General features: G+C 46.8%; 1 protein-coding gene across 1 annotated transcript; it reads left to right on the top strand.

Annotated features, from left to right (window-relative positions):
- Positions 1-4,458: 4,458 nt before the first annotated feature.
- LOC132399316 (uncharacterized) lies at positions 4,459-7,644 on the top strand. Its single transcript, XM_059979563.1, has 2 exons — positions 4,459-6,667; positions 6,946-7,644. Exon 1 carries the CDS (start codon positions 4,658-4,660, stop codon positions 6,341-6,343), a length of 1,686 nt encoding a protein of 561 aa, XP_059835546.1. The 5' UTR covers positions 4,459-4,657; the 3' UTR covers positions 6,344-6,667; positions 6,946-7,644.
- Positions 7,645-26,398: the final 18,754 nt, after the last annotated feature.

Below are 26,398 nucleotides of genomic sequence, written 5' to 3'. Positions count from 1 at the left end.
TTTACGACAGTTATTTAGTTTATAATATTTTCGCTTAGTAATTCATTCAATAGTATTTTCTAGTTAGAATTAGGAGTGTTTAAAGTATATTCATTGCATGTAAAATATATCGGCATGCGATGACGTCACATCCGGTTTCGCCGCGTCTTGTGGGAAAACACCGGTTTGAAATTAGCGCGAGGGGGGGGCTTTCCACGAGGCTCACCTGAGCAGAAGTAGTTTTGCAGGCATGAGAAATCACAGTGAGAGCAACGCTTTTTCACCATATGTTAATGTGAAGAGTGAACAGTAAATGGTTAATCTTACTGCGATCTGGTTTGCATTGGCTGTGGTTTATCCGGACGTTAAATTCGGCGTTTCGTTACACCCGAAGGAGAACGTTACAGTGAAAAAGCGGCATTATCAGGTGTTTCAAGTGCTGCAATGTCAGCTCAATCCAGCATCAAGTCGACGCCGCCCAGCGACAAGGGCAGTAAACCGACATCAAGTAAGCCCACCCAGGCGTTATCAGGTGTTCCAAGTGCTGCAATGTCAGCTCGATCCGGGATCAAGTCGATGGCGCCCAGCGACAAGGGCAGTAGAACGACATCAAGTAAGTCCACACAGGCAAGAGCCAAGGCAGAAGCCGCCAAGGTGAGACTGCATTACGCCAAACAAGAGGCAGTTTTGAAAATGAAACTGGCCACCAAAGAAGCCGAAAGGGCCGCCAGACAAAGAGAAGAGGCTGCCAGAGAAGCCGAAATCCAGAAAGAAAGGGCCGCCAGAGAAGCCGAAGAGGCTGCCAGACAAAGAGAAGAGGCTGCCAGACAAAGAGAAGAGGCCGCCAGAGAAGCCGAAACCCAGTTGGAAATGACAAAAATATCGACAGAGTTGCATGTGCTGCAGCTAGAAGGAGAAGGAGAAGCTGCCAGGGTGGAAGCAGAGTACATAGAAGAAGCTGAAGGGTCGCGTGATCTGACCGAAACAAGTTCTGCTTTAGAAAGGACCAGACTGGAACGCACGAGCGACTATGTACAATATCAAGCAGACAGGCAGGCTCGTCTCCCCTCTCCATACCTATTCGATAACTTCCCCAGCTACGAGGAAGAGAATTTACCCTCGCGGCCCCGCGATGAAGTCAAGAATGAAAGAGCTGACAACCAATATACTTTGACACCAAAGTTACAAAGTTCGATGCGAAGAGACGCGGAGGTTGAATCCAGGATGGCAAATTCCATGAGAAACGTGCGTTCTCAGTCATATGGGCGCCAACGTACTTCTCCAGCCCGCATGCCGCTTGCAGCCGATCCCACGCTGCAGTATTTAGCACGACGGGATCTCGTCACTTCGGGACTGTACCAGTTTGACGATAAACCCGAAAATTACCGTGCTTGGCTCTCCACATTCACCAACGTGATTGACGGGGTCCAGCTCAGTGCAACCCAAAGGTTGGACCTTATGGCGAAATGGCTGGGGAAAGAATCACGCGACCAGGTGAGACGCATGCGTTCAGTGTACATCAACAAACCTGAGCTAGCCTTAAGCGAAGCGTGGGAGAGACTTTGGGAGAGATATGGGGCCCCCGACATTATTGAAGCGGCGCTATATCGACGTCTGGAAAACTTTCCTAAGGTGTCAGCCAAAGATCACTTTAAGTTAAGAGAATTCGGAGATTTACTCATGGAGATCCAAGGCGCCAAAGAAGATGGCTATTCAGCTGGTCTAGTATTCCTAGATACTCCATCCGGGATTAGACCAATTGTGGACAAACTTCCATTTGGGCTGCAGGACAAGTGGCTGACTGTTGCCTCAGAGTACAAGGAAGACCACGATGGTCGATTTCCTCCCTTTAAGTACCTCACTAGGTTTGTGTGCAAGGAGGCGAAGAGGCGAAACGACCCTAGCCTTGTAGGTCCAGGAAGCAGTTCGATTTACACCAAGCCAGGCAGATCCGTTTCGAATGTTTTCAACATTGATAAACCCGTGTCAGTGCTCAAGACCGAAGCCCTTACGACTAACAACGACCCTGGCAAGTATTGTCCATTGCATAACAAACCTCACCCCCTGAAAGCATGCAGAATGTTTAGGGAAAAACCCCTTGAAGAGAGGACGGCTCTTCTCAAGGAGAAAAGAATATGTTTTAGATGCTGTTCCTCAACCTCTCACCTCGCCAGAGAGTGTACGATCGCCGTGAAGTGTCCGGAATGTGACAGCCCAGATCACGTCGAGGCCATGCATCCTGACCTGTCACCGCAAACCGAGAGCGCTCCTTCACCCCCACAACAGGACGGCGGGGAGGGAGAGGCTCACTCTAGGTCAATAGCTGTCAGCACGAACTGTACAGAAGTTTGCGGTCAAGCTCAGTCAAGTCGTTCTTGTTCCAAGATCTGCCTCACTAAGGTGTACCCTAGAGGAGCCAAAGACAAGGCCATCAAAGCCTATGTGATTCTGGACGATCAGAGCAATCGTTCACTAGTCAGTCCAGAGTTCTTTAAATTGTTCAACATTGAGAGTGAGCGGTTCCCATACTACCTCAAAACTTGCTCAGGCAACATGGAAACCCAAGGAAGGAAGGCAGAAGGCATCCAGATCGAGTCCCTGGATGGTAAAGTCGTCATCTGTCTCCCTCCGCTCTTAGAGTGCAATGAAATCATGAATAACCGCGCTGGGATCCCGACACCAAGTGCGGTGCTACACCAGCCGCATCTCCACCACATCGCCAAACACATCCCAGAACTGGATCCGAAAGCGGAAATACTCCTGCTATTAGGAAGAGATGTTATCCAGGTACACAAGGTTAGGCAGCAGATCAATGGACCACTCAACGCCCCCTTCGCGCAACGTCTGGATCTGGGCTGGGTGGTGATAGGAGAGGTGTGTCTCGGTGACGTACACAAACCGATGGTTAACACACTCAAGACCAATGTGCTAGAGAGTGGCCGCCATTCAATCTTTCAACCCTGCCCGAGTGTCCCGTGCATCAAGGAAGCACAACAAGGCGTTAACAAGCGCGAGGCAAGCGACGAGTCGCTGGGCCAGTCAGTCTTCGCTCTAACGAAGTATGACGACAAACTTGCACAATCAGCTCAAGATACCATTTCTTTAAAAACCGAAGACACCAAGGTCTTCAGAGATGAAGCAAATAATGGGGTTGCCCCATTGCCTATCAGAGAACCATGCCAGCGCTCACCAGATAACAAAGAGCAGGCAGTCAAACGGTTCACGTCCTTACGGAAAACCTGGAAAAGGAAACCTGAGATACAGCGATTGGCCCACGAGGTACTGTGCACCCTAAATGCAGAGGTCACAGCCATTATAAACGCACAATCATTCCTACCTGTGTCTTCTGACCCAGAAAACCCCTTTATACTTTCGCCATCAATGCTCCTTACACAGAAGGCAGGGGCACCTCCTCCACCAGGAGACTTTTCAGACAGGGATCTGTACACAAAGCAATGGAGACAAGTCCAGGCTCTGGCAAATCAGTTCTGGTCCCGCTGGAGACAGAAATATCTACACTCGTTGCAACAGAGACGAAAGTGGACAGAACCCCGCAGGAATCTTCAAGTTGGAGACTTGGTCCTGCTCAGGGACAAGCAAGCCACCCGCAACAGCTGGCCAACGGCCAGAATCACTGCTACATTCCCTAGCGGGGATGGACATGTCAGGAAGATCGAATTGAAGACTACCAACCAAGGCGATGTGAAAATTTACCAAGGGCCAGTTACAGAAGTTATTCTACTTCTACCCAATGACTGATTAAGAGACTAAGTTTTGTACTCTGCTCATTGTGACCTTACGAAGGTCAAGCGGGGAGTGTGCTGTCTTTACGACAGTTATTTAGTTTATAATATTTTCGCTTAGTAATTCATTCAATAGTATTTTCTAGTTAGAATTAGAAGTGTTTAAAGTGTATTCATTGCATGTAAAATATATCGGCATGCGATGACGTCACATCCGGTTTCGCCGCGTCTTGTGGGAAAACACCGGTTTGAAATTAGCGCGAGGGTGGGGGCTTTCCACGAGGCTCACCTGAGCACAAGCAGTTTTGCAGGCATGAGAAATCACAGTGAGAGCAACGCTGTAAGTTAATAGATAATCGATATATTGAACTAAGATGTTAATGCTGATCCTGTTAGAAGTAACGACGGTAGATAATGTTTATGCTTTCGTTAGTTAAAGAGTCGCGGATAGTTTGCATGGAAGTGTATTTAAAGTAGTCAATGGAGCAGGTAAACTCTCCCTGTATACTGCACCTTAGTGTAATGTAGTTATAGTCACCTTTGCAAGTATTTACACTTGAAATGTGATATTAAGGAAGGAACAAATACTGTATCAATCTTGTATTGTTTTATCAACAGTTTTCACCATATGTTAATGTGAAGAGTGAACAGTAAATGGTTAATCTTACTGCGATCTGGTTTGCATTGGCTGTGGTTTATCCGGACGTTAAATTCGGCGTTTCGTTACACCCGAAGGAGAACGTTAATCTTGTATTGTTTTATCAACAGTTTTCACCATATGTTAATGTGAAGAGTGAACAGTAAATGGTTAATCTTACTGCGATCTGGTTTGCATTGGCTGTGGTTTATCCGGACGTTAAATTCGGCGTTTCGTTACACCCAAAGGAGAACGTTACAGTGAAAAAGCGGCATTATCAGGTGTTTCAAGTGCTGCAATGTCAGCTCAATCCAGCATCAAGTCGACGCCGCCCAGCGACAAGGGCAGTAAACCGACATCAAGTAAGCCCACCCAGGCGTTATCAGGTGTTCCAAGTGCTGCAATGTCAGCTCGATCCGGGATCAAGTCGATGGCGCCCAGCGACAAGGGCAGTAGAACGACATCAAGTAAGTCCACACAGGCAAGAGCCAAGGCAGAAGCCGCCAAGGTGCGACTGCATTACGCCAAACAAGAAGCAGTTTTGAAAATGAAACTGGCCACCAAAGAAGCCGAAAGGGCCGCCAGACAAAGAGAAGAGGCTGCCAGAGAAGCCGAAATCCAGAAAGAAAGGGCCGCCAGAGAAGCCGAAGAGGCTGCCAGACAAAGAGAAGAGGCTGCCAGACAAAGAGAAGAGGCCGCCAGAGAAGCCGAAACCCAGTTGGAAATGGCAAAAATATTGACAGAGTTGCAAGTGCTGCAGCTAGAAAGAGAAGAAGAAGCTGCCATGGCGGAAGCAAAGTACATAGAACAAGCTGAAGGGTCGCGTGATCTGACCGAAGTAAGATCTACTTTAGAAAGGACCAGACTGGAACGCACAAGCGACTATGTACAATATCAAATAGACAGGCAGGCTCGTCTCCCCTCTCCATACGTATTCGATAACTTCCCCAGCTACGAGGAACCTCAGAGAGTCACGGTTGCATCACATCCATACGAGGAAGGAAATTTACCCTCACGGCTCCGTGATGAAGTCAAGAATGAAAGAACCGACAACGCTCCTTCACCCCCACAACAGGACGGCGGGGAGGGAGAGGTTCACTCCAGGACAACAGTTGTCAGCTCGAACTGTACAGAAGTTTGCGGTCAAACTCAGTCAAGCCGTTCTTGTTCCGAGATCTGCCTCACTGAGGTGTACCCTAAAGAAGCACAACAAGACATTACCAAGCGTAAAGTAACCGACGAGACGCTAGGTCAGTCAGTTTTCATTCAAACCGAGGATGACAACAAACTTGCACAATCAGCTCAAGATACCATTTCTTTAAAAACCAAAGACACCAAGGTCTTCAGAGATGAAGCAAATAATGGGGTTGCCCCATTGCCAATCAGAGAACCACGCCAGCGCTCACCAGATAACAAAGAGCAGGCAGTCAAACGGTTCACGTCCTTACGGAAAACCTGGAAAAGGAAACCTGAGATACAGCAACGCACCCGATTGGCCCACGAGGTACTGTGCACCCTAATGGCAGAGGTCACAGCCATTATAAACGCACAATCATTCCTACCTGTGTCTTCTGACCCAGAAAACCCCTTTATACTTTCGCCATCAATGCTCCTTACACAGAAGGCAGGGGCACCTCCTCCACCAGGAGACTTTTCAGACAGGGATCTGTACACAAAGCAATGGAGACAAGTCCAGGCTCTGGCAAATCAGTTCTGGCCTCGCTGGAGACAAAAATATCTACCTTTGTTGCAACAGAGACAAAAGTGGACAGAACCCCGCAGGAATCTTCAAGTTGGAAACTTAGTCCTGCTCAGGGACAAGCAAGTCGCTCGCAACAGCTGGCCAATGGCCAGAATCACTGCTACATTCCCTAGCGAGGATGGACATGTCAGGAAGATCGAATTGAAGACTACCGACCAAGGCGATGTGAAAATTTACCAAAGGCCAGTTACAGAAGTTATTCTACTTCTACCCAATGACTGATTAAGAGACTAAGTTTTGTACTCTGCTCATTGTGACCTTACGAAGGTCAAGCGGGGAGTGTGCTGTCTTTACGACAGTTATTTAGTTTATAATATTTTCGCTTAGTAATTCATTCAATAGTATTTTCTAGTTAGAATTAGGAGTGTTTAAAGTATATTCATTGCATGTAAAATATATCGGCATGCGATGACGTCACATCCGGTTTCGCCGCGTCTTGTGGGAAAACACCGGTTTGAAATTAGCGCGAGGGTGGGGGCTTTCCACGAGGCTCACCTGAGCAGAAGTAGTTTTGCAGGCATGAGAAATCACAGTGAGAGCAACGCTGTAAGTTAATAGATAATCGATATATTGAACTAAGATGTTAATGCTGATCCTGTTAGAGGTAACGACGGTAGATAATGTTTATGCTTTCGTTAGTTAAAGAGTCGCGGATAGTTTGCATGGAAGTGTATTTAAAGTAGTCAATGGAGCAGGTAAACTCTCCCTGTATACTGCACCTTAGTGTAATGTAGTTATAGTCACCTTTGCAAGTATTTACACTTGAAATGTGATATTAAGGAAGGAACAAATACTGTATCAATCTTGTATTGTTTTATCAACAGTTTTCACCATATGTTAATGTGAAGAGTGAACAGTAAATGGTTAATCTTACTGCGATCTGGTTTGCATTGGCTGTGGTTTATCCGGACGTTAAATTCGGCGTTTCGTTACACCCGAAGGAGAACGTTACACGAGTGATGATAAACCTGATTCAGATATGGGTTTTTCCTACTGAGAATGGAAAGGAGGCAAGGAGAGGGGGATCATGGTTGGGAAAAGGGGGAGAGTGGGAAGCACCAGAGAGGGATTCTGTAATGATCAATAAACAAATTGTTTGAAATCCAATGACCTTGCTGTGTCTGCACTCACACCACCCTGTACCCTGGCACTTCTCTGCCACTTGTCCTACAGCCCTCCTGTGGTGCTCCACCCTCACCATTCGCAACATCCTTTGCTCCTGCCAGATTTACAAACTTGCTCTCTGCTTCACATTCACAAATAATGTTCTGTGCAAGTGTTAGCCAACTAGCTATACATAAGTGCCTTTGACCTTTGAACAGTACTGTTAAATACTGGGAATATTGTCTTAGGTGAGGAAGTTGCTCATTATCCCAGTCCTCAGGGAAGATTTTGTGGAAACAGTTATTAGCAGAATCTCAGTACTTGTGATCTATAATGACCAGCATTTAAAACGCAAACACATTAATGAACAAGACAAAATCTGCAGATGCTGGAAATCTAAGCAACACACACAAAACGCTAGAGGAACTCGCAGGCCAGGCATCCATAGAAAAGAGTACAGTCGACGTTTTGGGTCAAGACCCTTCATCAGGACTGCAGAAATAAAGAAAAATCAGTATGAAAGTGTGGGGGGGGGAGGGGAGGAAGAAACACAAGGCGGTAGGTAAAACCAGGAAGGGTGAAGTAAAGGAGCTGGGAAGTTGATTGGAAAAAGACATAACGGCTGGAGAAGGGAGAATCTGATTGGAGGACAGAAAGTCATAGAAGGCGGTGGAGTCACGAGGGAGGTGATGAGATGAGAGAGTGAAATGGTAATGGTGAAAGTTGGAGGGGGTGGGGTTAGGTATAACCAGAAGTTTGAGAAATCAATGTTCATGCCATCAGGTTGGAGGCTACCCAGACAGCATATAAGGTACTGCTCCTCCAACCTGAGTGTGGCCTCATCACTGTAACAGAGGAGGCTGTGGATGGACATGTTGGAATGGGAAATGGAATTAAAATGGGTGGACGTTGGAGATCTCACTTTTTCTGGTGGTGCTCAGTGAAATGGTTTCCCAATCTACATTGAGTCTCACCGATCTACAGATCACACTAGGAGAACCTGATACAGGTGACCCCCAACAGACTTCAGGTTAAGTGTTACCTGTCTTGGAAGGACTGTTTGGGGTCCTGAATGGTGGTAAGGGAGGTCTAGCACTTTTTCCACTTGAAAAAGGACAAGGCCCAGGTAGGAGAGCAGTACTGAGGGTTGAATGGACAAGGGAGTCATGTAGGGAACAATCCCTTTTGAAAGCAAAAAGTAGGGAGAAGGAGGAGGGGAAAGATGTGCTTGATGGTAGGATTTTGTTGGAGATGTCAGAAGTTAGAGAATTAAGTGCTGGATGGGGAAGCTTGTAGAGTGGCAGGTGATACTGTAGTTTGTGGAAAGCAGATCTTTCAATCTTATTTTTCATTATAAACTGAACTTTACAATGCTGAAATGTTGGTGAAAGAAAAAGCCAAATCTATTTTTGATAGACTGGATCAATTAAACAAATTTGCAACTGATATTTAGAGATGATCTTCTGTCTTTCTCAGTTTTTGTTTGTACCAAAGTGAATATCTAAATGCTTCGCAAATTGAATGCACTTTCGTCCCTGTTTTTCCTATCCACCTAGATTTTGTCATGAAGCAAGTGCTTAAAATTCCACTCTATCTTTTTAGAAGACGAAGCAAATCAAACTTTGTAATTTTCTGAAGACAACACCAAATCCAGCTATGCTGATGGTCATCAGAAAGAAAGAAAAGAACTACCAGTTGAAAACAGCTTCAATGAGTTAATTACTAGGAATTCTGTTACTCAGTCTGCATGATTTGAAACTTTTCAGTATATGCTATTAATCAAGTTTATTTTGAATGTAATTGGTTGCATTTAAATTTTTCCAATAGACTAAATGACACATTAGATACAGCATAGGATGTGTAGAAAAACTTTAATCTGATGCATTTTTATTGTGTCAGGATCAATCTTTCCAAATCTGGCTATAATTTGCAAACTAATTCATTTTTATTAAAGCAAGCTAAACCTAAAAGTAAAGCAAATAGGTTAGTCTTGTGACCAGGCAATTTTTCCAGGCTTGTTTGAATTTGATTAGTTTCATTATTCAGCAAAAGTAACCTTTGTAGTCTAGCTACAGTCTACATGGTCCTAGAGCTGCTCTGATCTCGTCCTGCTTTTGCCATCCTTTTCAATTAGAAGCCTTCACTGTTGGTACAGGCATGTTATTATACTAAATTTATAATTCTATCATGCAATGAAATATTTCACTAGTGTACTGAACACTTTTACAATCATATTTCAACCCAAAGAAACACTAATCATGAGTGGATGCAATAAGGTGAAAATTTGTACTTTGGTCTTTGAGAATTGAATTAGCTATTAAAATATTCAATAATCAAGTCAATTTACTTTTTCAGCTACCAAGGAGTTACTTCACAGGAACACACACAAGATGCTGGAGTAACTCAGCAGGCCAGGCAATGTTAATGGAAGAGAATGCAGTTGACATTTCAGGCCAAGACCCTTTTGAACTGGAGAAAAAGATGAGTAGAGTTGAAAGGTGGTGAGAAACAAGGTGAGAGGCAAAAATGGGAGGTGGGGGTGAAGTAACCAGCAGGGAAGTTGATTGTTGAGAGAGATACAGGGTTGGAGAAGGTGAAATCTGATAGGACAGAAGGCCATGGAAGAAAGAAAATAGGAACACCAGAGGGAAGCAATTGGGCAGGCAAGCAGATAAAGGAAGGAAAAAGGGGATGGGGAGTGGTAAGGAGGGTGGGGCATTACCAAAAGCTCAAAATCGATACTCATGCCATCAAGTTGGAAGCAACCCAGATAGAATACAAGGTGTTGTTCCTACAACCAGAGTCTGGCCTTATTATCACAACAGTGTTGGAGGCCATGGATGGACATATCGAAATGGGAAGTGAAAGCAAAGTAAAATGGGTGACCTCTTGGAGATCCCACTTTTTCTGGTGGATGGAGCATTGGTGCTTAGTGAAGCAGTCTCTCAATCTATACTGGCTCTCACTGATGTTCAAGCCACACAGCTGGCACTAGACAGTACATAACGCCAACACTCACAGGTCAACTGACCAGGACCCATTTGGGGCATTTGGTGGTGTAGCTCTTGTTCTTGCCAGGAGCACAGATCAATGTGGAGGGATGAATGGACCAGGGAGTTGTGGAAATCAGAAAGTGGAGGGGTGGGAGAGGGAAAGAGGGTGGAATCCCATTGGAGATGGCAGTTGTGGACAATTATGTGCTGAACATTGTGGATGGTGGGGTGGTAGGGGAGGACAAGAGGAACCCTACCCCTTGTAGGGTGATGGGAGGATGGGGAGAGAGCAGATGTGCATAAAATGGAAGAGACATGGTTGAGGGTAGCTTGATAGTGGAGGAAGGGAAGACTATTTCTTTGAAGGACATCTGATTCTGGAATGAAAAGCCTCCTTCTGATAGCAGTTGTGGGGTTGGAGGAATTGAGAGAAGGGGATGGTGTTTTTAAAAAAAGTAAAAGGGTGGGAGGAGGTATAGTCCAGGTAGCTGTGAGTCCATGGGTTTACAATAGACATCAGTAGATAAGCTGTCTCTAGAGATAGATTGAGAAAGGGGAGGAAGTTGTTAGAAATGGACCAGGTAAATTTGAGGGCAGGGTGGAAATTAGAGGCAAAGTGGATGAAGTCAAGTTCCACATAGATGCTGTTAGTATCACCAATGCAGTCATCAATGTGGAACAGCCATATTGCCAATAAACAGGCAGGCATGGTCACCAATCAACTTCACAGCTTTTTACTCCTCCCCCCCCCCCCAGCTTTCACCTATCATCTTGTTTTTCTTTGCAACCCCTCTCACCCTTTAACAGCTTCTCAACTTTCTCCTCCAGTCCTACTCAAGGGCCTCAACCCAAAATGTCGACAGTACTTTTCCATAGATGCTGCCTGACCCACTGAGTCCCTCCAGCTTTGTGTGTTGCTTGGATTTTCAGCATCTAAGGATTTTCTCTTGTCCATTATGATTGAATTTTTTCTGAACAGCATGAGGCTGCCAACTACATTTTTAAAGCTGGTTTCATGTACCATAATGATTAGCTCGAAAAGACTCTGGTGTTCTAAAGTGTTATAGCACTACTTCTGAACATCTGTATCTCTACTTTTTTGCTTGAGAGTCGATACTTAAAGAACTGCCAATAAAACTTGTGGTTTGGCAAGTTTGGAATGCTTGGAAAGGGATCCAACAGGCACTTCAGAGGTTGACGTCCATTTATTCATTCACCTCAGCTCTACGTGATCTAATAACAGATTTAGGCACCTGGCTTTCAACTGTCAAGAACCAAAGTTTTATTTCATTCCCAAGCTATAGCAAAAAATTATTGTGATTTTCAAGCATTCCATTGTATTAGTGTAAAGTAAAAAAACCTTCAAGTGCCCAGTATTTGAAATTAAGCAGAAAATTATCAGAAACACTGGTCAAGCAACACTCAATTTTTAGACCTGAAACACCTGACATCTGTACGAACACCTTTCCTCAGACTATGAACAGTTCTTTATATAAAAAAAGTTTTTCAGAACAGAAGGATAAAGGGATCATCAAGACAAAGTGTAATCATTCCTTCCCCCATTAATCAGAAAATCAGCAGCAATTAAAGTATTAATTCAAAGCTGTTTCCCAATGTGGTCAAAACATAGAGCTTAATTGAAAGAATAATGACTAAAACATCAAGCTATTCAACATTTCCACTATTTATTTCACTTCTAACAGCTAATATATTTCATCTAATCTCAGTACAAGTCTCTAATTTAGTTTTAAGAGCATTATACAATTCAGGAATGGTAAATATATTGTTTCAATATCCACTCAGGTGTGGAACCCAGTGCAGTCTTCTGCTGCCGTAACCCATCCACTTCAAGATTCATGTTGCATGTTCAGAGATGCCCTTCTGCACATCACTGTGGTAACAGCTATTTGAGTTACTGTTGCCTTTCCATCTGCTTGAACTAGTCTGGCCAATCGCCAGACCTCATGAACAAGGCATTTTCACCCACAGAACTGCCGCTCAAAGGAGGTTTTCTGTTTTTCACACCATTCTTTATAAACTCTAGAGACTGTTGTGAGTGAAAAGCCCAGGAGATCAGTTTTTGAGATGCTCAGACTGGCACCAATAATCATTCCATGTTCTAAGTCACCTAAATCACATTTCTTCTTCATGCTACCATTTGGTCAGAACTGTACACCTTGACCATTAAAAGATGCACAGCGGCATGCAAAAGTTTGGGCACCCCAAGTCAAAATTTCGGTTACTGTGAATAGCTAAGTAAAAGATGACCTGATTTCCAAAAGGCATAATGTTAAAGATGACACATTCCCTTAATATTTTAAGCAAGATTGCCTTTTTATTTCCATCTTTTACAGTTTCAAAATAACAAAATGAAAAGGGCCCAAAGCAAAAGCTTGGGCACCTTGCATGATCAGTACTTAGTAACACCCCCTTTGACAAGTATCACAGCTTGTAAACACTTATTGTAGCCAGCTAAGAGCTTTTCAATTCTTGTTTGAGAGATTTCACCCATCCTTCCTTGTAAAAGGCTTCTAGTTCTGTGAGATCCTTGGGCCATCTTGCATGCACTACCCTTTAAAGGTCTCTCCACAGATTTCCGATGATGTTTAGGTCGGGGCTGTGCCTCTTGAGGTAGTCCATTGTGGATTTTGAGGTGTGTTTAGGATCATTATCCTGTTGTAGAAGCCATCCTCTTCATTTTCAGCTTTTTTAAAAAAAAACAGTGAGATGCTTGCTTCCAGAATTTGCTGCTTATTTAATTGAATTCATTCTTCCCTCTACCAGTGAAATGCTCCCCATGCTCTGGCTGCAACACAAGCCCAAAGCATGATCAATCCACCGCCGTGCATAACGGTTGGAGAGGTGTTCTTTTCATGAAATTCTGCACCCTCTTTTCTCCAAACATACCTTTGCTCATTGTGGCCAAAAAGTTCTACTTTAACTTCATCAGTCCACAGGACAGGTTTCCAAAATGCATCAGGCTTGTTTAGATGTTCCTTTGCAAACTTCTGATGCTGAATTTTGTGGTGAGGACGCAGGAAAGGTTTTCTTCTGATGACTCTTCCATGAGGCATATTTGTGCAGGTGTCACTGCACAGTAGAACAGTGCACCACCACTCCAGAGTCTGCTAAATCTTCCTGAAGGTCTTTTGCAGTCAAATGGGGGTTTTCAGTTGCCTTTCTAGCCATTATACGAATAGTTCTCTCGGAAAGTTTTCTTGGTCTTCCAGACCTCAACTTGACTTCCACCATTCCTGTTAACTGCCATTTCTTAATTACATTACAAACTGAGGAAACGGCTACCTGAAAACACTTTGCTATCTTCTTATAGCCTTCTCCTGCTTTGTGGGCATCAATTATTTTAATTTTCAGAGTGCTAGGCAGCTGCTTAGAGGAGCCCATGGCTGCTAATTGTTAGGGCAAGGTTTGAGGAGTCAGGGTATTTATAAAGCTTTGAAATTTGTATCAACTGGCCTTTCGTAATGACGACTGTGAACAAGCCATACCCCTCACAAGCTAATAAAGGTCTGAGACCTTGGTAAAAGTTATCTGAGAGCTCAAATCTCTTGGGGTGCCCAAACTTTTGCATGCCATTGTACCTAACAAAGTGGTCTGTGAGTGTGATATTGCTCCTGTGAAAACAATGAGCACACTTCAATCCACTAAACATCAGACCTGTAACAAGAATGAAAAATTATAAGGTAAGTACTTCTCTTCAAATTACAATTTAACAATTAATCAGACCTTGTGTACAATGGAATCCATAGTTCAAATGATCTTATAACCTTGCACCTTATTTACCTGCACTGCACTTTGTAATCACAACACTAATCAGCACCATTATTGCTTTTCCCTTGCACTAATTTAGTGTAATTATGCCATGGACTTACCTGTATAGATAGCATCCAACAACAAACGTGACAATAAACCAATTTAAACTACTGAATAAAAAGTGTAATAGAAGTGCTCAACAGGTCAAGGAAAATCAGAACAAAGGTAACATGACTCTGGGAAGAGAAAATAAAGTTACGAAGGGTGGAAGGACAAAGGACACTTGTTTCTAATAGTGCAAGGCTCAGGTCTTTGAAATTCCAAGCGATCACCCAGTCAAATTAATGGGTGCAGTTGGAAAAAGCACAGAAGCTATGAACAAGGGCAGCAAGAACAAAGTATAAGTTGCAAAATTGTGAATTTTTTTTCAAGTGTGGAATTAACAATTGCATTTTAAAGGTGAACAGATAATCTAACCTGGTGTGGGACAGTGCAATAAAGTCAACACTACTAGCAGTAATGCAGGTGGAGTGAAGAATCACACCTCTGGTACAGAGAACACAGCTTGCAGCTTGTAAACCTACAGGGCATGGAAAAAACGAAGCAAGCAGATAAATTAGCAAAGGAGAATTGAAAATCATTAAAAATGAAATAAAGTGTGGGTAAAACAAAGGAATGAAGACAGAACAGGAAGACATCTTTATAATATAATCAAGAGGATGATTGATTTTAAAGTTATGGAATAGAACACTAACAGTATTTCTCAGAAAGGATCTCAGGATTATTGATTTAAATATACAGTGCATTTTTTAAAGAATACATGTTTTTTAAAAATAAACATAGGATTTAGCTATCTTGACCCACACTCCAGTTCAGAAGGTGGCGCTAAAATTGTAGGACTTACGAGGATGATTGATAAGTTCATGGCCTAAGGAAAAGGGAGTCAATTTTAGAAAACCTAGCACGTTTATTTTTCAACATAGTCTCCTCCTACATTTACACACAGTCCAGCAGTCGTGGAGCATACATATCTTGGACCTCCAGAATGTGTCCACAGATGGGTGATTGGTAAGCTTGTGGCCTAAGTTCGAAGGAGATGAGTTTTCCAGCTCTCGTTACATGCAGGTGCAGGTCAACTCTTTGCATAATTATGCAGAAATTTTGAAGTTAATAACTCTTCTCCTTCATAGGCCACAAACTTATCAATCACCCCGTGACTTATCAATCACTGCTGATATCAATCCAAAATTTGAAGTATCCACTAGCTTGTGAAAACATATCAACACCAGGTGTGAGGTACCAGATGATAGACTTCCATATTAAATCAAAATGCTGAAACCTGGAGCAACAATTGCTGGAAGAACTGAGTGGTTCTGGGGTAAAAAAAAGAATCAACAACCTTCCTTATACACGAAGTATAAGGAATAAAGTAGATGAGCATGAGGCTCAGTTGGAAATTGGCAAGTACGATGTTGTGGGAATAACTGAGACATGGCTTCAAGCGGACAGGGCCTGGGAAATGAATATTCAAGGATATACATCTTATCGAAAGGACAGACTGACTGGCAAAGGGGGTGGGGTGGCTCTGTTGGTGAGGAATGATATTCAGTCCCTTGAGAGGGGGGATGTAGAGTCAGTATGGATAGAACTGAGAAATTCTAAGGGTAGAAAGACCCTAATGGGAGTTATCTACAGGCCCCCAAACAGCAGTCTGGATGTAGGGTGTAAGTTGAATGAAGAGTTAAAATTGGCATGTGGCAAAGGTAATGATACAGTTGTCATGGGGGATTTCAACAGGCAGGTAGACTGGGAGAATCAGAATGGTACTGGACCCCAAGAAAGGGAGTTTGTGGAGTGCCTCCAAGATGGATTCTTAAAACAGCTTGTACTGGAGCCTAACAGGGAGAAGGCAATTCTAGATTTAGAGTTGTGCAATGAACCGGATTTGATCAGGGACCTCGAGGTAAAGGAAACATTAGGAGATAGTGACCATAATATGATATGTTTTAACCTACAATTTGAGAAGGAGAAGGGAAAATCAGATGTGTCAGTATTACAGTTGAACAAAGGGAACTATGGAGCTGTGAGGGAGGAGCTGGCCAAAGTTCAATGGAACAATACCCTATCAGGGAAGACAGTGGAACAACAATGGCAGGTATTTCTGGGAATAATGCAGAAAGTGCAGGATTGGTTCATTTCAAAGAGGAAGAAAGATCCTAAGGGGAGTAAGGGGCAGCCGTGGCTGACGAGGGAAGTAAAGGGCAGTATGAAAATAAAAGAGAAGTATAACATAGCAAAGATGAGCGGGAAACCGGAGGACTGGGAAGCTTTTAAAGAGCAACAGAAGATAACAAAAAAGGCAATACGCCAAGAAAAAATGAGGTACGAGGATAAACTAGCCAAGAATATAAAGGAGGATAGTAAAAGCTTCTTTAGGTATGTGAATAGCAAAAAAAATAGTTAAGACCAAAATTGGGCCATTGAAGACAGAAATGGGTGAATTTATTGTGGGGAACAAGGAAATGGCAGATGAGTTGAACAGGTACTTTGGATCTGTCTTCACTAGGGAAGACACAAACAATCTCCCAGATGTAATAGTGGCCAAAGGAACTAGGGTAAAGGATGAACTGAAGGAAATTTATATTAGGCAAGAAACGGTGTTGGATAGACTGTTCAGTCTGAAGGCTGATAAGTCCCCGGGACCTGATGGTCTGCATCCCAGGGTACTTAAAGAGGTGGCTCTAGAAATCATGGACACATTGGTAATCATTTTCCAATGTTCTATAGATTCAGGAACAGTTCCTGTTGATTGGAGGGTGGCTAATGTTGTCCCACTTTAAATGAAAGGAGGAAGAGAGAAAACAGGGAATTATAGACCGGTTAGCCTGACGTCAGTGGTGGGAAAGATGCTGGAGTCAATTATAAAAGAGGAAATTACGACACATTTGGATAGCAGTAGAAGGATCAGTCTGAGTCAGCATGGATTTATGAAGGGAAAATCATGCTTGACTAATCTTCTGGAGTTTTTTGAGGATGTAACTATGAAAATGGACAAGGGAGAGCCAGTAGATGTAGTGTACCTGGACTTCCAGAAAGCTTTTGATAAAGTCCCACATAGGAGATTAGAGGGCAAAATTAGGGCACATGGTATTGGGGCAGAGTACTGACATGGATTGAAAATTGGCTGGCTGACAGACAGGAAACAGAGAAGCAATTAACGGGTCCCTTTTGGAATGGCAGGCTGTGACCAGTGGGGTACCGCAAGGTTCTGTGCTGGGACAGCAGCTGTTTACAATATACATTAATGATTTAGATGAAGGGATTAAAAGTAACATTAGCAAATTTGCTGATGACACAAAGCTGGGTGGCAGTGTGAAATGTCAGGAGGATGTTACGAGAATGCAGGGTGACTTGTACAGGTTGGGTGAGAGGGTAAATGTATGTGAGATGCAGTTTAATGTGGATAAATGTGAGGTGTGCTACACACAGCGCTAAGATTACGACACGGAGTCGGTAACTGCAGTCGAAGGAAAAAACTTTATTCGAAAACTTCAGCCTCACTTTTAAGCCTCTGTCAACCGGCCCCCCCCATGGCGCAGAGGCTCCAAAGCTCTGTGCTCGCAAACCCCCGTAGGCTATCTAATTGTGAGTCGGTTCGGATACGCCAGGAAATGGGTCGCCACATAACCCCCCCCCCCCCAGAACCGGCGATACACCCCCCAATGTCCACAGTCTGGGCCAGAACCTGCTTGGGAGGTTGGCCTCTGCGCCGAGGCGCCGGAAACTCGGCCGGTTGCGCCAGGTCCACATGGGCCGGTTTGAGGCGGTCCACCGTGAAAACCTCCTCTTTCCCCCCAACGTCCAGCACGAACGTGGACCCATTGTTCCGGAGCACCATAAACGGCCCCTCGTATGGCCGCTGCAGCGGCGGCCGATGCCCGCCCCTTCGTACAAACACAAACTTACAGTTCCGTAGGTCTTTGGGTACGCAGGTCGGGTGCCGCCCGTGCTGTGAAGTGGGTATGGGGGCCAGGTTACCGAGCTTCTCGCGTAGTCTGCCCAGGACTGCTGCGGGTTCTTCCTCTTGCCCCCTTGGGGCTGGTAGGAACTCCCAGGGGACGACCAGGGGCGCGCCGTATACCAACTCGGCCGACGAGGCGTACAGGTCGTCCTTGAGCGCTGTGTGAATGCCGAGTAGGACCCAGGGAAGCTCGTCCACCCAGTTAGCTCCTCGCAGGCGGGCCATGAGGGCCGACTTCAGGTGACGGTGGAAACGCTCCACTAGCCCGTTTGACTGTGGGTGGTAGGCAGTTGTGTGGTGCAGCTGAGTCCCCAAAAGGCTGGCCATAGCTGACCACAGGCTGGAGGTGAACTGGGCGCCTCTGTCGGAGGTAATGTGGGCTGGTACACCAAAGCGAGATATCCAGGTGGCGATCAGGGCTCGGGCGCAAGATTCGGAGGTGGTGTCGGTGAGCGGGACCGCCTCTGGCCATCTTGTGAACCGGTCCACGATAGTCAGGAGGTAACGCGCTCCGCGCGACACGGGCAGGGGGCCCACGATATCCACATGAATGTGGTCGAAACGCCGGTGGGCGGGATGGAACTGCTGCGGTGGGGCTTTGGTGTGCCGCTGCACCTTGGCCGTCTGGCAGTGCATGCACGTTTTGGCCCATTCACTGACCTGTTTGCGGAGTCTGTGCCAAACGAACCTGCTGGAAACCATCCGGACAGTTGTCCGGATGGAGGGATGCGCCAAGTTATGAATGGAGTCGAAAACGCGGCGCCACCATGCTGTCGGGACGACTGGACGGGGCTGGCCGGTGGCGACATCACAGAGTAGGGTCCTCTCACCCGGGCCTACAGGGAGGTCCTGGAGCTGCAAACCGGAGACTGCGGTTCTGTAACTCGGAATGTCCTCATCCGCCTGCTGCGCCTCTGCCAGTGCCTCAAAGTCTACCCCTTGTGAAAGGGCATGAACGGTAGGGCGAGAGAGCGCATCCGCCACGACATTGTCCTTACCCGAGACGTGCCGGACATCCGTCGTGTATTCAGAGATGTAGGACAGGTGGCGTTGCTGGCGGGACGACCAGGGGTCGGACGCTTTCGTAAACGCAAAGGTAAGCGGTTTGTGGTCCGTGAACGCGGTGAAGGGCCGACCTTCTAGGAAGTACCTGAAATGCCGGATTGCCAGGTAGAGCGCCAACAGTTCCCGGTCGAAAGCACTGTACTTAAGCTCGGGTGGTCGCAGGTGTTTGCTGAAAAACGCCAGGGGTTGCCAGCGACCTGCGATGAGCTGCTCCAGCACCCCACCGACTGCCGTGTTTGATGCGTCCACTGTGAGGGCGGTAGGGGCGTCCATTCTGGGATGTACTAGCATTGCGGCGTCCGCCAAAGCTTCCTTCGTTTGAACGAAAGCGGCGGCGGACTCCTCGTCCCAGGTAATGTCCTTGCTCGGACCCGACATCAGGGCGAACAGGGGGCGCATGATCCGGGCAGCTGAAGGGAGGAAGCGGTGGTAGAAATTGACCATACCTACGAATTCCTGAAGGCCTTTGATCGTGGTGGGTCGGGGGAAGTGGCGGACCGCATCTACCTTAGCGGGCAGAGGGGTTGCCCCGTCTTTAGTAATCCTGTGGCCCAGGAAGTCAATGGTATCGAGCCCGAACTGGCATTTGGCGGGGTTGATTGTAAGACCGTACTCACTCAGTCGGGCGCAGAGTTGACGGAGGTGGGACAGATGCTCCTGACGACTGCTGCTGGCTATGAGGATGTCATCCAAATAGATGAACGCGAAGTCCAGGTCCCGTCCCACCGCGTCCATTAACCGCTGGAACGTCTGTGCGGCATTCTTCAGGCCGAACGGCATGCGGAGGAACTCGAAAAGGCCGAAAGGGGTGATGAGTGCCGTTTTGGGGACGTCGTCCAGATGCATCGGGATTTGATGGTATCCTCGGACGAGATCTACCTTGGAGAAGATCCGTGCGCCGTGCAGGTTTGCTGCAAAGTCCTGAATGTGCGGCACAGGGTAGCGGTCCGGTGTGGTAGCCTCGTTCAGCCTGCGGTAGTCGCCGCACGGTCTCCAGCCCCCCGTCGCTTTGGGCACCATGTGCAGGGGGGAGGCCCATGGGCTGTCGGACCGCCAGATGATCCCCAATTCCTCCATCCTCTGGAACTCCTCCTTCGCCAGTCGGAGCTTGTCCGGGGGAAGCCGCCGAGCACGGGCGTGGAGGGGTGGTCCCTGGGTCGGGATGTGGTGCTGTACGCTGTGCCTGGGCATGGCCGCTGTGAACTGCGGTGCCAGAACCGATGGGAACTCCGCCAGGACCCTGGTGAAGTCGTTGTCGGACAGCGTGATGGAGCCGAGGTGAGGGGCTGGCAACTGGGCTGCACCCAGGGAGAACGTCTGAAAGGTCTCGGCGTGTACCAGTCTCTTCCTGGGCAGGTCGACCAGTAGGCTGTGAGCCCGCAAAAAATCCACACCCAGAAGCGGTTGGGCTACGGCGGCCAGTGTGAAGTCCCACGTGAACCTGCTGGAGCCGAACAGTAGCTGCACCTGACGGGTGCCATAGGTCCTTACGGTGCTGCCATTCACGGCCCTCAGGGGGGGACCCGGTGCCCTGCTGCGGGTGTCGTAACTCGTCGGAGGTAAAACGCTGATCTCGGCACCAGTGTCGACCAAAAACCAGCGTCCCGACTTTCTATCCCACACATACAGGAGGCTATCCCGATGCCCAGCCGCCGTAGCCATCAGCAGCGGCTGGCCCTGGCATTTCCCGGGAACTTGCAGGGCAGGCGACAACGGCGGGCTTCTGCACCCCACCGCTGGTGGTAGAAGCACCAGTGTTCATTGGGCCGGGGGTTGGCGGGCTCTGCGGCCGGGCCTGGACTGGTTTGCTGCTGGGAGCTTGGCCTGGTGATCTGTGAGATGGATGCCCCACTCACCTTCTTGGCTTTCCACAGCAAGTCCGCCCGGGCTGCCACCTTCCGGGGGTTGCTGAAATCCGCGTCGGACCGCAGCAGGAGTATGTCCTCGGGCAGCTGCTCCAGGAATGCCTGCTCAAACATGAGGCATGTGTGTCCGTCGGCCAGAGACAACATCTCATTCATTAAAGCCGATGGAGGTCTGTCGCCCAAGCCGTCCAGGTGCAGTAAACGGGCAGCCCGCTCGCGCCGTGAGAGTCCGAAAGTCCTGAGGAGCAGGGCTTTGAATTCCGTGTACTTGCTGTCTACCGGGGGCGACTGTACGAACTCCACGACCTGGGCCGCTGTGTCCTGGTCGAGGGAGCTCACCACGTAGTAGTAGCGGGTGTCTTCTGAGGTGATCTGGCGAACGTGGAATTGGGCTTCGGCTTGCTGGAACCATAAGTTCGGTCGCTGTGTCCAGAAACCTGGCAGTTTCAACGAAACCGCATGAACAGAGGCGGCGTCGGTCATTTCTGGTCCAAAAATCGTTTGGACCGTCGGGGTCACCAATTGTAGCGGTGTGCTACACGCAGCGCTAAAATTACGACACGGAGTCGGTAACTGCAGTCGAAGGAAAAAACTTTATTCGAAAACTTCAGCCTCACTTTTAAGCCTCCCTCAACCGGCCCCCCCATGGCGCAGAGGCTCCAAAGCTCTGTGCTCGCAAACCCCCGTAGGCTATCTAATTGTGAGTCGGTTCGGTTACGCCAGGAAATGGGTCGCCACAAGGTTATCCATTTTGGTGGCAAGAACAGGAAGGCAGATTATTATCTAAATGGAATCAAGTTAGGAAAAGGGAAAATACTATGAGATCTAGGTGTTCTTGTACATCAGTCAATGAAAGCAAGCATGCAGGTTCAGCAGGCAGTGAAGAAAGCTAATGGCATGCTGGCCTTTATAACAAGAGGAATTGAGTATAGGAGTAAAGAGGTCCTTCTGCAGCTGTACAGGGCCCTGATGAGACCCCACCTGGAGTATTGTGTGCAGTTTTGGTCTCCAAATTTGAGGAAGGACATTCTTGCTATTGAGGGAGTGCAGCGTAGGTTCACAAGATTAATTCCTGGAATGGCGGGACTTTCATGTGTTAAAAGATTGGAACAATTGGGCTTGTATACACTGGAATTTAGAAGGATGAGAGGGGATCTGATTGAAACATATAAGATTATTAAGGGACTGGACACGCTGGAGGCAGGAAGCATGTTCCCATGGATGGGTAAGTCCAGAACTAGAGGCACAGTTTAAGAATAAGGGGTAGGCCATTTAGAACAGAGATGCAGAAAAACTTTTTCACCCAGAGAGTGGTGGATATGTGGAATGCTCTGCCCCAGAAGGCAGTGGAGGCCAAGTCTCTGGATGCATTCAAGAGAGAGTTAGATAGAGCTCTTATAGATAGTGGGGTCAAGGGATATGGGGAGTGGGCAGGAACGGGGTACTGATTGTGTATGATCAGCCATGATCACAGTGAATGGCGGTGCTGGCTAGAAGGGCCGAATGGCCTACTCCTGCACCTACTGTCTATTGTCTTTCAGGTCAAGATCCTTTATCACTCTTCCAACAGATTGCAACTCAGGGCAGTGGTAAGGATCATTAAGGACCCTCATTATCAGGGATGTGCCCTCTTCTCTCTACCACTGGGGAGAGGCCCACATGCAACAATTAAAAACAATCTCTTCTCGCACCCCCCCCCCCCCCGCACTATCAGATTTCCACAGTTCATGGACATGGCTTCGTTTTGTGTTGCACTACTTACTTTGTAGTTCATAACAATACTCTGTACCTTTAAACCAGGGGTGGCCAACCTTTTACATTCCATGCATCAATTTTTTCACGCACGTTCAGATGCGCCACAGAACTCTGCACCCCCATTCAATTCTTGTAAAAATATGTTAATATAGACATATTTAGCATTTTTACATGATACATTGATTTAAAATAAAACAAGATAAACATTACTTACCTTAATGAGACTTTTAACAAAGATATTTTGTCTTCTTTTCATTTCTTCCTTTTTCTTAATCACATATTCTTTCCGTAACTCAGACCCAAGCACTAGCTTCAGTTTTCCTTCTATTCCAGTCTGATATTGTGTGTGTATTAAGATCATGACTTCTATTATGTGAGAAAGTGTTTTCACAAACAATGCACAACGGTTTTCCTGACGGACCCGCGATAAATAAAAACTCATTTTCACACTGCTCATTGAATATACACTTATTATAATTTTCTGCTTTTCTTTTGCTCATTTTCTTTTGCACGGTGATGGGTAACTGAATTGAAAAATACGGCTTAATTTTCAAAAAAGTACAAAACTGCAAATGTTTCACAAAGGAAGAACAAAGCACAACTCCGTAGCACACGACTGTCAGTTGTAAACTGACTGGCAAAAACCTGCGATGCACCACTGGTGCAGACACCTGGCGCCTCAGGATCAAACAAGTATCAAATGTATATTGAACAGTTATGGAATGACTGCAGAACAGAAGTCCTTCTTTCCTAGTTTGATGCTTTTTAAATTGAAAACAGATTAACGTGAAAGATGATAACATTTGTCAAAAAGCTGTGCATTAAATGATAAAATCACTCAAAATAATTGCTAAGTTTTAGATTTATTCTTAGTACAACCCATTTCTAGCTCTAAGCTACTTGAATTCTGTTATTGATTTTTTCTACAAATCAGTTTTTCGTGAATACTTTTTGCATGAGTAGGCTTACTTTTTTTATTATCACTGTGGTGCAATGTGCCACTTCTAATCATCCAATACACCAAATTCTGTGCCATAGGTTGGTCATCTCTGCTTTAAACTGCGCTATGGCCGTAAAATGAATCTTTCACGACATACGTGATAAATAACAAACAGAATAGATTCTTTAATTAAAGCTCAACAGGTGCAAACATTTACATTGTAACTTTAAAACAACGATTTAGTAAAAAAAATTCTCTCTACCATTAAATTTTGAACCGCTGGTGAATATCACTCGATACTATTTTGTAGTTTAATGTGTTAAATATGTTTGTATGTGCAGAACCTGATAATACAAACAAGCGTTTTCGATAACGAGGTGCATTGCTAAATAACCACTGCAATTTGCAGTTTTATACAGTGATCTATCAGGCATTCATAATCACCTCACCTTCCTTACACTGCGACACCAAAGTCTGCAGTACTACCGGTTTATACCCTAGCCGCCGCACCTCTTCCCCCGCCCCGACACCGAATAACATATAAATATGAATTTGTTCAAAGCCGATGAATTACTCCATGCTCGGTCCGGGCCCTCACCTCCCATCTGGGCCAGGTAATCCCGGTTGGTTAATCTCGCGAGATCTCAGAAGCTTTAATAGACGTGCGCGCCGGAGATCGCCTGTGAAATGGTAGTGGAGAAGTAAAGAAGATGATCAAGTTCACGGAGAAGGTGTTGTAGCGGTGTGCTACATGCAGCGCTAAAATTACGACACGGAGTCGGTAACTGCAGTCGAAGGAAAAAACTTTATTCGAAATCCTGAGCCTCACTTTTAAGCCTCCCTCAACCTGCCCCCCGTGGCACAGAGGCTCCAAAGCTCTGTGCTTGCAAACCCCCGTAGGCCATCTAATTGTGAGCCAGTTCAGATGTGCCAGGAAATGGGTCGCCACATAACCCCCCCCCCCAGAACCGGCGATACACCCCCCAATATCCACAGTCTGGGCCGGACCCTGTTTGGGAGGTCGGCCTCTGCGCCGAGGTGCCGGAAACTCGGCCGGTTGCGCCAGGTCCACATGGGCCGGTTTGAGGCGGTCCACCGTGAAAACCTCCTCTTTCCCCCCAACGTCCAGCACGAACATGGACCCGTTGTTCCTGAGCACCATAAACGGCCCCTCGTATGGCCGCTGCAGCGGTGGCCGATGCCCGCCCCTTCGTACAAACACAAACTTACAGTTCTGCAGGTCTTTGGGTACGCAGGTTGGGTTCCACCCGTGCTGTGAAGTGGGTATGGGGGCCAGGTTACCGAGCTTCTCGCGTAGTCTGCCCAGGACTGCTGCTGGATCTTCCTCTTGCCCCTGTGGGGCTGGTAGGAACTCCCTGGGGACGACCAGGGGTGCGCCATCTACCAACTCGGCTGACAAGGCGTGCAGGTCGTCCTTGGGCGCTGTGCGGATGCCGAGTAGGACCCAGGGAAGCTCGTCCGCCCAGTTGGCTCCTCGCAGGCGGGCCATGAGGGCCGACTTCAGGTGACGGTGGAAACGCTCCACTAGCCCGTTCGACTGTGGGTGGTAGGCAGTTGTGTGGTGCAGCTGTCCCCAAAAGGCTGGCCATAGCTGACCACAGGCTGGAGGTGAACTGGGCGCCTCTGTCGGAGGTAATGTGGGCCGGTACACCAAAGCGAGATATTCAGATGGTGATCAGGGCTAGGGTGCAAGATTCGGAGGTGGTGTCGGTGAGCGGGACCGCCTCTGGCCATCTTGTGAACCAGTCCACGATAGTCAGGAGGTGCCGCGCTCCTCTCGACACGGGCAGGGGGCCCACAATATCCACATGAATGTGGTCGAAACGCTGGTGGGCCGGATGGAATTGCTGCGGTGGGGCTTTGGTGTGCCGCTGCACCTTGGCCGTCTGGCAGTGCATGCACGTTTTGGCCCATTCACTGACCTGTTTGCGGAGTCCGTGCCAAACGAACCTGCTGGAAACCATAGGTTCGGTCGCTGTGTCCAGAAACCCGGCAGTTTCAACGAAACTGCATGAACAGAGGCGGCATCGGTCATTTCTGGTCCAAAAATCGTTTGGACCGTCGGGGTCACCAATTGTAGCGGTGTGCTACACGCAGCGCTAAAATTACGACACGGAGTCGGTAACTGCAGTCGAAGGAAAAAACTCTATTCGAAATCCTCAGCCTCACTTTTAAGCCTCCCTCAACCTGCCCCCCCCCCCCCCCGTGGCGCAGAGGCTCCAAAGCTCTGTGCTCGCAAACCCCTGTAGGCTATCTAATTGTGAGCCGGTTCGGATATGCCAGGAAATGGGTCACCACAGTGTTACTAGAAAAACGTTTAATGAGAAGGCTCAAGGTAACATGAAGAAAATTATCCCGTTTGTGCCTACAACAACACTGGCAAATAAGATGGGGTAAAAAATAATATTTGCAAATGTCCTTAATGATGGCAACCTATTGGTAAAATGTGCGCACAACACACACAAATTGCTGGTGGAACTATAGGAGGAAGCACTGTGTGTCGTGCCGAGACCCTTCATTACCCCTTCGTAAAATGTGCGAATGGGGAACCGCTTGATAAGGCACTCAAATTAAGAGAGATAGGGAAATGTAAGGTGGAATACACAGGGAGGGTGGGAGCACGAAATGGTGGTGGATGTAAAGGAGTGATCACGGGGGTACCGTGAGTATAAATATGGAGGAGCTAAAGAGGAAAAATAATGAATGTTCAAAGACTGAAAACAACAAAGGATGGAGTGAAAA

The sequence above is a fragment of the Hypanus sabinus genome, chromosome 9, assembly GCF_030144855.1.
Source record: "Hypanus sabinus isolate sHypSab1 chromosome 9, sHypSab1.hap1, whole genome shotgun sequence".
NCBI lineage: Eukaryota > Metazoa > Chordata > Chondrichthyes > Myliobatiformes > Dasyatidae > Hypanus > Hypanus sabinus.
This window is presented reverse-complemented; position numbering and strand designations above follow the sequence as displayed.

What these genes read in the sequence shown, in the direction of transcription:
- LOC132399316 (XM_059979563.1), top strand. Translation starts at nt 4,658, where the DNA reads ATGTCAGCTCAATCCAGCATCAAGTCGACGCCGCCCAGCGACAAGGGC.